Genomic DNA, 15649 nt, shown 5'->3' with positions numbered 1-15649 from the left:
TCTAGACAGGACTCTAATGATGTGACATCTCTAGACAGGACTCTAATGACGTGACATCTCTAGACAGGACTCTAATGTGACATCTCTAGACAGGACTCTAATGACGTGACATCTCTAGACAGGACTCTAATGACGTGACATCTCTAGACAGGACTCTGATGACGCGACATCTCTAGACAGGACTCGAATGACGTGACATCACTAGACAGGACTCTAATGACGTGACATCTCTAGACAGGACTCTAATGACGCGACATCTCTAGACAGGACTCTAATGACGTGACATCTCTAGACAGGACTCTAATGACGTGACATCTCTAGACAGGACTCTAATGACGCGACATCTCTAGACAGGACTCTAATGACGCGACATCTCTAGACAGGACTCTGATGTGACATCTCTAGACAGGACTCTAATGACGTGACATCTCTAGACAGGACTCTAATGACGTGTGTTGTAGAGCGGTACATCACTAGACAGGACTCTAATGGCATGACATCTCTAGACAGGACTCTAATGGCGTGACATCTCTAGACAGGACTCTAATGACGTGTGTGTGTTGTAGGGCCGTATATCCTTCTACATGACTAACTACGGAGAGGAGGGAACACACATAGGCAGCGCTGCAGCTCTCGACCCAAGGGACCTGGTCTTCGGCCAGTACAGGGAAGCAGGTAAGGATTCGATAGGGTTTAGCGACAGGAAGACCTGTTGACATCTCACCACTGTTTAAGGATACTCTGTCGATATTCATGTCATAAGGGATTCCCCTCGACCGCCCCCCCCCCCCCCCCCCCCCCACACCACACACAAATCGTGGAAAACAAACATTGTTTCGATTGTGTAGAAGAGCCGACTCTGTCAGAAATAACAAAACATACCAAAAAAGCTGCTGTGTGTAACTAGGTCAGAAATCTCGAGTTATGGTTCACAATGCCTCCGCGTAGGGAAATAGAGCCCTGTGGCTTCAGGCTATACCGCGTGGGGAAATAGAGCCTACGAGAAGAGCCCTGTGGCTTCAGGCTATACCGCGTGGGGAAATAGAGCCTACGAGAAGAGCCCTGGGGCTATACCGCGTAGGGAAATAGAGCCTGCGAGAAGAGCCCTGTGGCTTCAGGCTATACCGCGTAGGGAAATAGAGCCCTGTGGCTTCAGGCTATACCGCGTAGGGAAATAGAGCCCTGTGGCTTCAGGCTATACCGCGTGGGGAAATAGAGCCCTGTCGGTTCAGGCTATACCGCGTAGGGAAATAGAGCCCTGTGGCTTCAGGCTATACCGCGTGGGGAAATAGAGCCTGCGAGAAGAGCCCTGTGGCTTCAGGCTATACCGCGTAGGGAAATAGAGCCCTGTGGCTTCAGGCTATACCGCGTAGGGAAATAGAGCCCTGTGGCTTCAGGCTATACCGCGTAGGGAAATAGAGCCCTGTGGCTTCGGGCTATACCGCGTGGGGAAATAGAGCCTACGAGAAGAGCCCTGTGGCTTCAGGCTATACCGCGTGGGGAAATAGAGCCTACGAGAAGAGCCCTGTGGCTTCAGGCTATACCGCGTAGGGAAATAGAGCCCTGTGGCTTCAGGCTATACCGCGTGGGGAAATAGAGCCCTGTGGCTTCAGGCTATACCGCGTGGGGAAATAGAGCCTGCGAGAAGAGCCCTGTGGCTTCAGGCTATACCGCGTAGGGAAATAGAGCCTACGAGAAGAGCCCTGTGGCTTCAGGCTATACCGCGTAGGGAAATAGAGCCTGCGAGAAGAGCCCTGTGGCTTCAGGCTATACCGCGTAGGGAAATAGAGCCTACGAGAAGAGCCCTGTGGCTATACCGCATGGGGAAATAGAGCCCTGTGGCTTCAGGCTATACCGCGTGGGGAAATAGAGCCTACGAGAAGAGCCCTGTGGCTTCAGGCTATACCGCGTGGGGAAATAGAGCCTACGAGAAGAGCCCTGTGGCTTCAGGCTATACCGCGTGGGGAAATAGAGCCTACGAGAAGAGCCCTGTGGCTTCAGGCTATACCGCGTGGGGAAATAGAGCCCTGTGGCTTCAGGCTATACCGCGTGGGGAAATAGAGCCTACGAGAAGAGCCCTGTGGCTTCGGGCTATACCGCGTGGGGAAATAGAGCCTACGAGAAGAGCCCTGTGGCTTCAGGCTATACCGCGTGGGGAAATAGAGCCTACGAGAAGAGCCCTGTGGCTTCAGGCTATACCGCGTGGGGAAATAGAGCCCTGTGGCTTCGGGCTATACCGCGTGGGGAAATAGAGCCTGCGAGAAGAGCCCTGTGGCTTCAGGCTATAACGCGTAGGGAAATAGAGCCTAAAAGAAGAGCCCTGTGGCTTCAGGCTATACCGCGTGGGGAAATAGAGCCTACGAGAAGAGCCCTGTGGCTATACCGCGTGGGGAAATAGAGCCTGCGAGAAGAGCCCTGTGGCTTCAGGCTATACCGCGTGGGGAAATAGAGCCCTGTGGCTTCGGGCTATACCGCGTGGGGAAATAGAGCCTGCGAGAAGAGCCCTGTGGCTTCAGGCTATACCGCGTGGGGAAATAGAGCCTACGAGAAGAGCCCTGGGGGTTCAGGCTATACCGCGTGGGGAAATAGAGCCTGCGAGAAGAGCCCTGTGGCTTCAGGCTATACCGCGTGGGGAAATAGAGCCTACGAGAAGAGCCCTGTGGCTATACCGCGTAGGGAAATAGAGCCCTGTGGCTATACCGCGTGGGGAAATAGAGCCTACGAGAAGAGCCCTGTGGCTTCAGGCTATACCGCGTGGGGAAATAGAGCCCTGTGGCTTCAGGCTATACCGCGTGGGGAAATAGAGCCCTGTGGCTTCAGGCTATACCGCGTGGGGAAATAGAGCCTACGAGAAGAGCCCTGTGGCTTCAGGCTATACCGCGTGGGGAAATAGAGCCTGCGAGAAGAGCCCTGTGGCTTCAGGCTATACCGCATGGGGAAATAGAGCCTACGAGAAGAGCCCTGTGGCTTCGGGCTATACCGCGTGGGGAAATAGAGCCTACGAGAAGAGCCCTGTGACTTCAGGCTATACCGCGTGGGGAAATAGAGCCCTGTGGCTTCGGGCTATACCGCGTGGGGAAATAGAGCCTGCGAGAAGAGCCCTGTGGCTTCAGGCTATACCGCGTGGGGAAATAGAGCCCTGTGGCTTCGGGCTATACCGCGTGGGGAAATAGAGCCTACGAGAAGAGCCCTGTGGCTTCGGGCTATACCGCGTGGGGAAATAGAGCCTAAGAGAAGAGCCCTGTGGCTTCAGGCTATACCGCATGGGGAAATAGAGCCTGCGAGAAGAGCCCTGTGGCTTCGGGCTATACCGCGTAGGGAAATAGAGCCTACGAGAAGAGCCCTGTGGCTTCGGGCTATACCGCGTGGGGAAGTAGAGCCTGCGAGAAGAGCCCTGTGGCTTCAGGCTATACCGCGTGGGGAAATAGAGCCCTGTGGCTTCAGGCTATACCGCGTGGGGAAATAGAGCCTACGAGAAGAGCCCTGTGGCTTCGGGCTATACCGCGTGGGGAAATAGAGCCTGCGAGAAGAGCCCTGTGGCTTCAGGCTATACCGCGTAGGGAAATAGAGCCCTGTGGGTTCAGGCTATACCGCGTAGGGAAATTGTGTAGACCCGGTGTCCTAGTGGGTTACATGTAACTAGAGCACAGTGGATAGACTCTGTCACAAGTAAGACATTTCACTTGTTAAGTAATAGTTCATTTATAACTCTGCTCTCTACTTGTAGTTGTATAGTCTGTTTATAACTCTGTTCTCTACTTGTAGTTGTATAGTCTGTTTATAACTCTGTTGTCTACTTGTAGCTGTATAGTCTGTTTATAACTCTGTTGTCTACTTGTAGTTGTATAGTCTGTTTATAACTCTGTTCTCTACTTGTAGTTGTATAGTCTGTTTATAACTCTGTTCTCTACTTGTAGCTGTATAGTCTGTTTATAACTCTGTTGTCTACTTGTAGTTGTATAGTCTGTTTATAACTCTGTTCTCTACTTGTAGTTGTATAGTCTGTTTATAACTCTGTTCTCTACTTGTAGTTGTATAGTTCATTTATAACTCTGCTCTCTACTTGTAGTTGTATAGTCTGTTTATAACTCTGTTCTCTACTTGTAGCTCTATAGTCTGTTTATAACTCTGCTCTCTACTTGTAGCTGTATAGTCTGTTTATAACTCTGCTGTATAGTCTGTTTATAACTCTGCTCTCTACTTGTAGCTCTATAGTCTGTTTATAACTCTGCTCTCTACTTGTAGCTGTATAGTCTGTTTATAACTCTGTTCTCTACTTGTAGTTGTATAGTCTGTTTATAACTCTGTTCTCTACTTGTAGCTGTATAGTCTGTTTATAACTCTGTTCTCTACTTGTAGTTGTATAGTCTGTTTATAACTCTGTTCTCTACTTGTAGTTGTATAGTCTGTTTATAACTCTGCTCTCTACTTGTAGTTGTATAGTCTGTTTATAACTCTGTTCTCTACTTGTAGTTGTATAGTCTGTTTATAACTCTGTTCTCTACTTGTAGTTGTATAGTCTGTTTATAACTCTGTTCTCTACTTGTAGTTGTATAGTTCATTTATAACTCTGCTCTCTACTTGTAGTTGTATAGTCTGTTTATAACTCTGCTGTATAGTCTGTTTATAACTCTGTTCTCTACTTGTAGCTCTATAGTCTGTTTATAACTCTGCTCTCTACTTGTAGCTGTATAGTCTGTTTATAACTCTGCTGTATAGTCTGTTTATAACTCTGCTCTCTACTTGTAGCTCTATAGTCTGTTTATAACTCTGCTCTCTACTTGTAGCTCTATAGTCTGTTTATAACTCTGCTCTCTACTTGTAGCTCTATAGTCTGTTTATAACTCTGATCTCTACTTGTAGCTCTATAGTCTGTTTATAACTCTGCTCTCTACTTGTAGCTGTATAGTCTGTTTATAACTCTGCTCTCTACTTGTAGCTCTATATTCTGTTTATAACTCTGTTCTCTACTTGTAGTTGTATAGTCTGTTTATAACTCTGCTCTCTACTTGTAGCTGTATAGTCTGTTTATAACTCTGTTCTCTACTTGTAGCTGTATAGTCTGTTTATAACTCTGTTCTCTACTTGTAGCTGTATAGTCTGTTTATAACTCTGCTCTCTACTTGTAGCTCTATAGTCTGTTTATAACTCTGCTCTCTACTTGTAGCTCTATGGTCTGTTTGTGTTGTTGGTTTTGGCTAGCTTAATGTTCCTGTCGTTAGCTAGCTAGTGGCTGCTAGCATCGTCATGAGGGAAGGACGACAACATGGCATGTTTTCTAAGTAGTGAGAACGCTCTGGAGCAGGCAGTGTTGAAACGTCGTCTTCAGACATGCACTTCTCTTAAACCTAGTTTTGTAATTGACTAAAACGAGCAGACATCAAAGGAAAAATAGTGTGTTCTTAAAGGTCAAGTGTTTGCTGTGAGCCAATGTGGTAACCTAGGTAACCGCGTGTTTGTTTTCCCCCACGGGCTGGTTGGGGGCCGCGACGGGACACCACCGTGCTGATGTCCCGTAGGGTTCAACGACCCTCTGTGTGGGTCGGTAGGTGATGTCCTGTAGGGTTTAACGACCCTCTGTCTGTGTCGGTAGGTGATGTCCTGTAGGGTTTAACGACCCTCTGTGTGTGTCGGTAGGTGATGTCCTGTAGGGTTTAACGACCCTCTGTGTGGGTCGGTAGGTGATGTCCTGTAGGGTTTAACGACCCTCTGTGTGGGTCGGTAGGTGATGTCCTGTAGGGTTTAACGACCCTCTGTGTGGGTCGGTAGGTGATGTCCTGTAGGGTTTAACGACCCTCTGTGTGGGTCGGTAGGTGATGTCCTGTAGGGTTTAACGACCCTCTGTGTGGGTCGGTAGGTGATGTCCTGTAGGGTTTAACGACCCTCTGTGTGGGTCGGTAGGCGTGCTGATGTACCGTAGGGTTTAACGACCCTCGCTGTGGGTCGGTAGGCGTGCTGATGTCCTGTAGGGTTTAACGACCCTCTGTGTGTGTCGGTAGGCGTGCTGATGTCCTGTAGGGTTTAACGACCCTCTGTGTGGGTCGGTAGGTGTGCTGATGTCCCGTAGGGTTTAACGACCCTCTGTGTGGGTCGGTAGGTGATGTCCCGTAGGGTTTAACGACCCTCTGTGTGTGTCGGTAGGTGATGTCCTGTAGGGTTTAACGACCCTCTGTGTGTGTCGGTAGGTGATGTCCTGTAGGGTTTAACGACCCTCTGTGTGGGTCGGTAGGTGATGTCCTGTAGAGTTTAACGACCCTCTGTGTGTCGGTAGGTGTGCTGATGTCCCGTAGGGTTTAACGACCCTCTGTGTGTGTCGGTAGGCGTGCTGATGTCCTGTAGGGTTTAACGACCCTCTGTGTGTCGGTAGGTGATGTCCTGTAGGGTTTAACAACCCTCTGTGTGTCGGTAGGTGATGTCCCGTAGGGTTTAACGACCCTCACTGTGTGTCGTTAGGTGATGTCCCGTAGGGTTTAACGACCCTCTGTGTGTCGGTAGGCGTGCTGATGTCCTGTAGGGTTTAACGACCCTCTGTATGTGTCGGTAGGCGTGCTGATGTCCTGTAGGGTTTAACGACCCTCTGTGTCGGTAGGTGATGTCCTGTAGGGTTTAACGACCCTCTGTGTGTCGGTAGGTGTGCTGATGTCCTGTAGGGTTTAACGACCCTCTGTGTGTCGGTAGGTGATGTCCTGTAGGGTTTAACGACCCTCTGTGTGTCGGTAGGTGATGTCCCGTAGGGTTTAACGACCCTCGCTGTGTGTCGGTAGGTGATGTCCCGTAGGGTTTAACGACCCTCGCTGTGTGTCGGTAGGTGATGTCCTGTAGGGTTTAACGACCCTCTGTGTGTCGGTAGGTGATGTCCTGTAGGGTTTAACGACCCTCGCTCTGTGTCGGTAGGTGATGTCCCGTAGGGTTTAACGACCCTCTGTGTGTCGGTAGGCGTGCTGATGTCCTGTAGGGTTTAACGACCCTCTGTCTGTGTCGGTAGGCGTGCTGATGTCCCGTAGGGTTTAACGACCCTCTGTGTGTCGGTAGGTGTGCTGATGTCCTGTAGGGTTTAACGACCCTCTGTGTGTCGGTAGGTGTGCTGATGTCCCGTAGGGTTTAACGACCCTCTGTGTGTCGGTAGGTGATGTCCCGTAGGGTTTAACGACCCTCTGTGTGTGTCGGTAGGTGATGTCCTGTAGGGTTTAACGACCCTCTGTCTGTGTCGGTAGGTGATGTCCCGTAGGGTTTAACGACCCTCTGTCTGTGTCGGTAGGTGTGCTGATGTCCTGTAGGGTTTAACGACCCTCTGTGTGTCGGTAGGTGTGCTGATGTCCCGTAGGGTTTAACGACCCTCTGTGTGTCGGCAGGCGTGCTGATGTACCGTAGGGTTTAACGACCCTCTGTCTGTGTCGGTAGGTGATGTCCTGTAGGGTTTAACGACCCTCTGTCTGTGTCGGTAGGTGATGTCCCGTAGGGTTTAACGACCCTCTGTGTGTCGGCAGGCGTGCTGATGTCCCGTAGGGTTTAACGACCCTCTGTCTGTGTCGGTAGGCGTGCTGATGTCCCGTAGGGTTTAACGACCCTCTGTCTGTGTCGGTAGGCGTGCTGATGTACCGTAGGGTTTAACGACCCTCGCTGTGTGTCGGTAGGTGTGCTGATGTACCGTAGGGTTTAACGACCCTCGCTGTGTGTCGGTAGGTGTGCTGATGTACCGTGGGGTTTAACGACCCTCTGTGTGTGTCGGTAGGTGATGTCCTGTAGGGTTTAACGACCCTCTGTGTGTGTCGGTAGGTGATGTCCTGTAGGGTTTAACTACCCTCGCTGTGTGTCGGTAGGTGATGTCCTGTAGGGTTTAACGACCCTCTGTCTGTGTCGGTAGGTGATGTCCTGTAGGGTTTAACGACCCTCTGTGTGTCGGTAGGTGATGTCCTGTAGGGTTTAACGACCCTCTGTGTGTCGGTAGATGTGCTGATGTCCTGTTGGGTTTAACGACCCTCTGTGTGTCGGTAGGCGTGCTGATGTCCTGTAGGGTTTAACGACCCTCTGTGTCAGTAGGTGATGTCCTGTAGGGTTTAACGACCCTCTGTGTGTCGGTAGGTGTGCTGATGTACCGTAGGGTTTAACGACCCTCTGTCTGTGTCGGTAGGTGTGCTGAATTCCCGTAGGGTTTAACGACCCTCTGTGTGTCGGTAGGTGTGCTGATGTCCTGTAGGGTTTAACGACCCTCTGTCTGTGTCGGTAGGTGATGTCCTGTAGGGTTTAACGACCCTCTGTGTGTCGGTAGGTGATGTCCTGTAGGGTTTAACGACCCTCTGTCTGTGTCGGTAGGTGATGTCCCGTAGGGTTTAACGACCCTCTGTGTGTCGGTAGGTGTGCTGATGTCTTGTAGGGTTTAACGACCCTCTGTCTGTGTCGGTAGGTGATGTCCTGTAGGGTTTAACGACCCTCTGTCTGTGTCGGTAGGCGTTTTGATGTACCGTAGGGTTTAACGACCCTCTGTGTGTGTCGGTAGGCGTGCTGATGTCCCGTAGGGTTTAACGACCCTCTGTGTGTGTCGGTAGGCGTGCTGATGTCCCGTAGGGTTTAACGACCCTCTGTCTGTCGGTAGGCGTGCTGATGTCCCGTAGGGTTTAACGACCCTCTGTCTGTGTCGGTAGGTGATGTCCCGTAGGGTTTAACGACCCTCTGTGTGTGTCGGTAGGTGATGTCCTGTAGGGTTTAACGACCCTCTGTCTGTGTTGGTAGCTGATGTCCCGTAGGGTTTAACGACCCTCTGTCTGTGTCGGTAGGTGATGTCCCGTAGGGTTTAACGACCCTCTGTGTGTGTCGGTAGGTTATGTCCTGTAGGGTTTAACGACCCTCTGTGTGTGTCGGTAGGTGATGTCCCGTAGGGTTTAACGACCCTCTGTGTGTGTCGGTAGGTGATGTCCTGTAGGGTTTAACGACCCTCTGTCTGTGTCGGTAGGTGATGTCCCGTAGGGTTTAACGACCCTCTGTGTGTCGGCAGGCGTGCTGATGTACCGTAGGGTTTAACGACCCTCTGTCTGTGTCGGTAGGCGTGCTGATGTACCGTAGGGTTTAACGACCCTCGCTGTGTGTCGGTAGGCGTGCTGATGTCCTGTAGGGTTTAACGACCCTCGCTGTGTGCCGGTAGGTGTGCTGATGTCCTGTAGGGTTTAACGACCCTCTGTCTGTGGCGGTAGGTGTGCTGATGTCCCGTAGGGTTTAACGACCCTCGCTGTGTGTCGGTAGGTGTGCTGATGTCCCGTAGGGTTTAACGACCCTCGCTGTGTGTCGGTAGGTGTGCTGATGTACCGTAGGGTTTAACGACCCTCTGTGTGTGTCGGTAGGTGATGTACCGTAGGGTTTAACGACCCTCGCTGTGTGTCGGTAGGTGTGCTGATGTCCCGTAGGGTTTAACGACCCTCTGTGTGTGTCGGTAGGTTATGTCCCGTAGGGTTTAACGACCCTCTGTCTGTGTCGGTAGGCGTGCTGATGTCCTGTAGGGTTTAACGACCCTCTGTCTGTGTCGGTAGGCGTGCTGTTGTCCCGTAGGGTTTAACGACCCTCGCTGTGTGTCGGTAGGTGATGTCCTGTAGGGTTTAACGACCCTCTGTGTGGGTCGGTAGGCGTGCTGATGTACCGTAGGGTTTAACGACCCTCTGTCTGTGTCGGTAGGTGATGTCCTGTAGGGTTTAACGACCCTCTGTCTGTGTCGGTAGGCGTTTTGATGTACCGTAGGGTTTAACGACCCTCTGTGTGTGTCGGTAGGCGTGCTGATGTCCTGTAGGGTTTAACGACCCTCTGTCTGTCGGTAGGCGTGCTGATGTCCCGTAGGGTTTAACGACCCTCTGTCTGTGTCGGTAGGTGATGTCCCGTAGGGTTTAACGACCCTCTGTGTGTGTCGGTAGGTGATGTCCTGTAGGGTTTAACGACCCTCTGTCTGTGTCGGTAGGTGATGTCCCGTAGGGTTTAACGACCCTCTGTGTGTCGGCAGGCGTGCTGATGTACCGTAGGGTTTAACGACCCTCTGTCTGTGTCGGTAGGCGTGCTGATGTACCGTAGGGTTTAACGACCCTCGCTGTGTGTCGGTAGGTGTGCTGATGTACCGTAGGGTTTAACGACCCTCGCTGTGTGTCGGTAGGTGTGCTGATGTACCGTAGGGTTTAACGACCCTCGCTGTGTGTCGGTAGGTGTGCTGATGTACCGTGGGGTTTAACGACCCTCTGTGTGTGTCGGTAGGTGATGTCCTGTAGGGTTTAACGACCCTCTGTGTGTGTCGGTAGGTGATGTCCTGTAGGGTTTAACGACCCTCGCTGTGTGTCGGTAGGTGATGTCCTGTAGGGTTTAACGACCCTCTGTCTGTGTCGGTAGGCGTGCTGATGTACCGTAGGGTTTAACGACCCTCGCTGTGTGTCGGTAGGCGTGCTGATGTCCTGTAGGGTTTAACGACCCTCGCTGTGTGCCGGTAGGTGTGCTGATGTCCTGTAGGGTTTAACGACCCTCTGTCTGTGTCGGTAGGTGTGCTGATGTCCCGTAGGGTTTAACGACCCTCTGTCTGTGTCGGTAGGTGTGCTGATGTCCCGTAGGGTTTAACGACCCTCGCTGTGTGTCGGTAGGTGTGCTGATGTCCCGTAGGGTTTAACGACCCTCGCTGTGTGTCGGTAGGTGTGCTGATGTACCGTAGGGTTTAACGACCCTCTGTGTGTGTCGGTAGGTGATGTACCGTAGGGTTTAACGACCCTCGCTGTGTGTCGGTAGGTGTGCTGATGTCCCGTAGGGTTTAACGACCCTCTGTGTGTGTCGGTAGGTGATGTCCCGTAGGGTTTAACGACCCTCTGTCTGTGTCGGTAGGCGTGCTGATGTCCTGTAGGGTTTAACGACCCTCTGTCTGTGTCGGTAGGCGTGCTGTTGTCCCGTAGGGTTTAACGACCCTCGCTGTGTGTCGGTAGGTGATGTCCTGTAGGGTTTAACGACCCTCTGTGTGTGTCGGTAGGTGATGTCCTGTAGGGTTTAACGACCCTCTGTGTGGGTCGGTAGGCGTGCTGATGTACCGTAGGGTTTAACGACCCTCTGTCTGTGTCGGTAGGTGATGTCCTGTAGGGTTTAACGACCCTCTGTGTGTGTCGGTAGGCGTGCTGATGTCCCGTAGGGTTTAACGACCCTCTGTGTGTGTCGGTAGGTGATGTCCCGTAGGGTTTAACGACCCTCTGTCTGTGTCGGTAGGCGTGCTGATGTCCTGTAGGGTTTAACGACCCTCTGTCTGTGTCGGTAGGCGTGCTGTTGTCCCGTAGGGTTTAACGACCCTCGCTGTGTGTCGGTAGGTGATGTCCTGTAGGGTTTAACGACCCTCTGTGTGTGTCGGTAGGTGATGTCCTGTAGGGTTTAACGACCCTCTGTGTGGGTCGGTAGGCGTGCTGATGTACCGTAGGGTTTAACGACCCTCTGTCTGTGTCGGTAGGTGATGTCCTGTAGGGTTTAACGACCCTCTGTGTGTGTCGGCAGGCGTGCTGATGTCCCGTAGGGTTTAACGACCCTCTGTCTGTGTCGGTAGGCGTGCTGATGTCCCGTAGGGTTTAACGACCCTCTGTCTGTGTCGGTAGGCGTGCTGATGTACCGTAGGGTTTAACGACCCTCGCTGTGTGTCGGTAGGTGTGCTGATGTACCGTAGGGTTTAACGACCCTCGCTGTGTGTCGGTAGGTGTGCTGATGTACCGTGGGGTTTAACGACCCTCTGTGTGTGTCGGTAGGTGATGTCCTGTAGGGTTTAACGACCCTCTGTGTGTGTCGGTAGGTGATGTCCTGTAGGGTTTAACTACCCTCGCTGTGTGTCGGTAGGTGATGTCCTGTAGGGTTTAACGACCCTCTGTCTGTGTCGGTAGGTGATGTCCTGTAGGGTTTAACGACCCTCTGTGTGTCGGTAGGTGATGTCCTGTAGGGTTTAACGACCCTCTGTGTGTCGGTAGATGTGCTGATGTCCTGTTGGGTTTAACGACCCTCTGTGTGTCGGTAGGCGTGCTGATGTCCTGTAGGGTTTAACGACCCTCTGTGTCAGTAGGTGATGTCCTGTAGGGTTTAACGACCCTCTGTGTGTCGGTAGGTGTGCTGATGTACCGTAGGGTTTAACGACCCTCTGTCTGTGTCGGTAGGTGTGCTGAATTCCCGTAGGGTTTAACGACCCTCTGTGTGTCGGTAGGTGTGCTGATGTCCTGTAGGGTTTAACGACCCTCTGTCTGTGTCGGTAGGTGATGTCCTGTAGGGTTTAACGACCCTCTGTGTGTCGGTAGGTGATGTCCTGTAGGGTTTAACGACCCTCTGTCTGTGTCGGTAGGTGATGTCCCGTAGGGTTTAACGACCCTCTGTGTGTCGGTAGGTGTGCTGATGTCTTGTAGGGTTTAACGACCCTCTGTCTGTGTCGGTAGGTGATGTCCTGTAGGGTTTAACGACCCTCTGTCTGTGTCGGTAGGCGTTTTGATGTACCGTAGGGTTTAACGACCCTCTGTGTGTGTCGGTAGGCGTGCTGATGTCCCGTAGGGTTTAACGACCCTCTGTGTGTGTCGGTAGGCGTGCTGATGTCCCGTAGGGTTTAACGACCCTCTGTCTGTCGGTAGGCGTGCTGATGTCCCGTAGGGTTTAACGACCCTCTGTCTGTGTCGGTAGGTGATGTCCCGTAGGGTTTAACGACCCTCTGTGTGTGTCGGTAGGTGATGTCCTGTAGGGTTTAACGACCCTCTGTCTGTGTTGGTAGCTGATGTCCCGTAGGGTTTAACGACCCTCTGTCTGTGTCGGTAGGTGATGTCCCGTAGGGTTTAACGACCCTCTGTGTGTGTCGGTAGGTTATGTCCTGTAGGGTTTAACGACCCTCTGTGTGTGTCGGTAGGTGATGTCCCGTAGGGTTTAACGACCCTCTGTGTGTGTCGGTAGGTGATGTCCTGTAGGGTTTAACGACCCTCTGTCTGTGTCGGTAGGTGATGTCCCGTAGGGTTTAACGACCCTCTGTGTGTCGGCAGGCGTGCTGATGTACCGTAGGGTTTAACGACCCTCTGTCTGTGTCGGTAGGCGTGCTGATGTACCGTAGGGTTTAACGACCCTCGCTGTGTGTCGGTAGGCGTGCTGATGTCCTGTAGGGTTTAACGACCCTCGCTGTGTGCCGGTAGGTGTGCTGATGTCCTGTAGGGTTTAACGACCCTCTGTCTGTGTCGGTAGGTGTGCTGATGTCCCGTAGGGTTTAACGACCCTCGCTGTGTGTCGGTAGGTGTGCTGATGTCCCGTAGGGTTTAACGACCCTCGCTGTGTGTCGGTAGGTGTGCTGATGTACCGTAGGGTTTAACGACCCTCTGTGTGTGTCGGTAGGTGATGTACCGTAGGGTTTAACGACCCTCGCTGTGTGTCGGTAGGTGTGCTGATGTCCCGTAGGGTTTAACGACCCTCTGTGTGTGTCGGTAGGTTATGTCCCGTAGGGTTTAACGACCCTCTGTCTGTGTCGGTAGGCGTGCTGATGTCCTGTAGGGTTTAACGACCCTCTGTCTGTGTCGGTAGGCGTGCTGTTGTCCCGTAGGGTTTAACGACCCTCGCTGTGTGTCGGTAGGTGATGTCCTGTAGGGTTTAACGACCCTCTGTGTGGGTCGGTAGGCGTGCTGATGTACCGTAGGGTTTAACGACCCTCTGTCTGTGTCGGTAGGTGATGTCCTGTAGGGTTTAACGACCCTCTGTCTGTGTCGGTAGGCGTTTTGATGTACCGTAGGGTTTAACGACCCTCTGTGTGTGTCGGTAGGCGTGCTGATGTCCTGTAGGGTTTAACGACCCTCTGTCTGTCGGTAGGCGTGCTGATGTCCCGTAGGGTTTAACGACCCTCTGTCTGTGTCGGTAGGTGATGTCCCGTAGGGTTTAACGACCCTCTGTGTGTGTCGGTAGGTGATGTCCTGTAGGGTTTAACGACCCTCTGTCTGTGTCGGTAGGTGATGTCCCGTAGGGTTTAACGACCCTCTGTGTGTCGGCAGGCGTGCTGATGTACCGTAGGGTTTAACGACCCTCTGTCTGTGTCGGTAGGCGTGCTGATGTACCGTAGGGTTTAACGACCCTCGCTGTGTGTCGGTAGGTGTGCTGATGTACCGTAGGGTTTAACGACCCTCGCTGTGTGTCGGTAGGTGTGCTGATGTACCGTAGGGTTTAACGACCCTCGCTGTGTGTCGGTAGGTGTGCTGATGTACCGTGGGGTTTAACGACCCTCTGTGTGTGTCGGTAGGTGATGTCCTGTAGGGTTTAACGACCCTCTGTGTGTGTCGGTAGGTGATGTCCTGTAGGGTTTAACGACCCTCGCTGTGTGTCGGTAGGTGATGTCCTGTAGGGTTTAACGACCCTCTGTCTGTGTCGGTAGGCGTGCTGATGTACCGTAGGGTTTAACGACCCTCGCTGTGTGTCGGTAGGCGTGCTGATGTCCTGTAGGGTTTAACGACCCTCGCTGTGTGCCGGTAGGTGTGCTGATGTCCTGTAGGGTTTAACGACCCTCTGTCTGTGTCGGTAGGTGTGCTGATGTCCCGTAGGGTTTAACGACCCTCTGTCTGTGTCGGTAGGTGTGCTGATGTCCCGTAGGGTTTAACGACCCTCGCTGTGTGTCGGTAGGTGTGCTGATGTCCCGTAGGGTTTAACGACCCTCGCTGTGTGTCGGTAGGTGTGCTGATGTACCGTAGGGTTTAACGACCCTCTGTGTGTGTCGGTAGGTGATGTACCGTAGGGTTTAACGACCCTCGCTGTGTGTCGGTAGGTGTGCTGATGTCCCGTAGGGTTTAACGACCCTCTGTGTGTGTCGGTAGGTGATGTCCCGTAGGGTTTAACGACCCTCTGTCTGTGTCGGTAGGCGTGCTGATGTCCTGTAGGGTTTAACGACCCTCTGTCTGTGTCGGTAGGCGTGCTGTTGTCCCGTAGGGTTTAACGACCCTCGCTGTGTGTCGGTAGGTGATGTCCTGTAGGGTTTAACGACCCTCTGTGTGTGTCGGTAGGTGATGTCCTGTAGGGTTTAACGACCCTCTGTGTGGGTCGGTAGGCGTGCTGATGTACCGTAGGGTTTAACGACCCTCTGTCTGTGTCGGTAGGTGATGTCCTGTAGGGTTTAACGACCCTCTGTGTGTGTCGGTAGGCGTGCTGATGTCCCGTAGGGTTTAACGACCCTCGCTGTGTGTCGGTAGCTGATGTCCCGTAGGGTTTAACGACCCTCGCTGTGTGTCGGTAGCTGATGTCCCGTAGGGTTTAACGACCCTCGCTGTGTGTCGGTAGGCGTGCTGATGTACCGTAGGGTTTAACGACCCTCTGTCTGTGTCGGTAGGCGTGCTGATGTACCGTAGGGTTTAACGACCCTCTGTCTGTGTCGGTAGGCGTGCTGATGTACCGTGGGGTTTAACGACCCTCTGTCTGTGTCGGTAGGCGTGCTGATGTACCGTGGGGTTTAACGACCCTCTGTCTGTGTCGGTAGGTGATGTCCTGTAGGGTTTAACGACCCTCGCTGTGTGTCGGTAGGTGTGCTGATGTCCTGTAGGGTTTAACGACCCTCTGTGTGTCGGTAGGCGTGCTGATGTCCTGTAGGGTTTAACGACCCTCTGTGTGTCGGTAGGCGTGCTGATGTCCCGTAGGGTTTAACGACCCTCGCTCTGTGTCGGTAGGTGATGTC

General features: G+C 52.5%; 1 protein-coding gene across 2 annotated transcripts in view; it reads left to right on the top strand.

The window, feature by feature from the left end:
- The window catches only part of bckdha (branched chain keto acid dehydrogenase E1 subunit alpha), a 69571-nt gene that overhangs the window by 15346 nt on the left and 38576 nt on the right, over positions 1-15649 (top strand). For both annotated transcript variants that reach the window (XM_055895168.1, XM_055895169.1), the window contains exon 4: positions 567-675. In XM_055895168.1, the coding sequence (XP_055751143.1) occupies positions 567-675 (109 nt within the window). The remainder of the gene's footprint in view (positions 1-566; positions 676-15649) is intronic.

Source organism: Salvelinus fontinalis, chromosome 33 (genome assembly GCF_029448725.1).
Source record: "Salvelinus fontinalis isolate EN_2023a chromosome 33, ASM2944872v1, whole genome shotgun sequence".
NCBI classification, from domain to species: domain Eukaryota; kingdom Metazoa; phylum Chordata; class Actinopteri; order Salmoniformes; family Salmonidae; genus Salvelinus; species Salvelinus fontinalis.
Note: the sequence above shows the minus strand (reverse complement) of the source record. Positions and strands in the feature narration are given on the sequence as shown.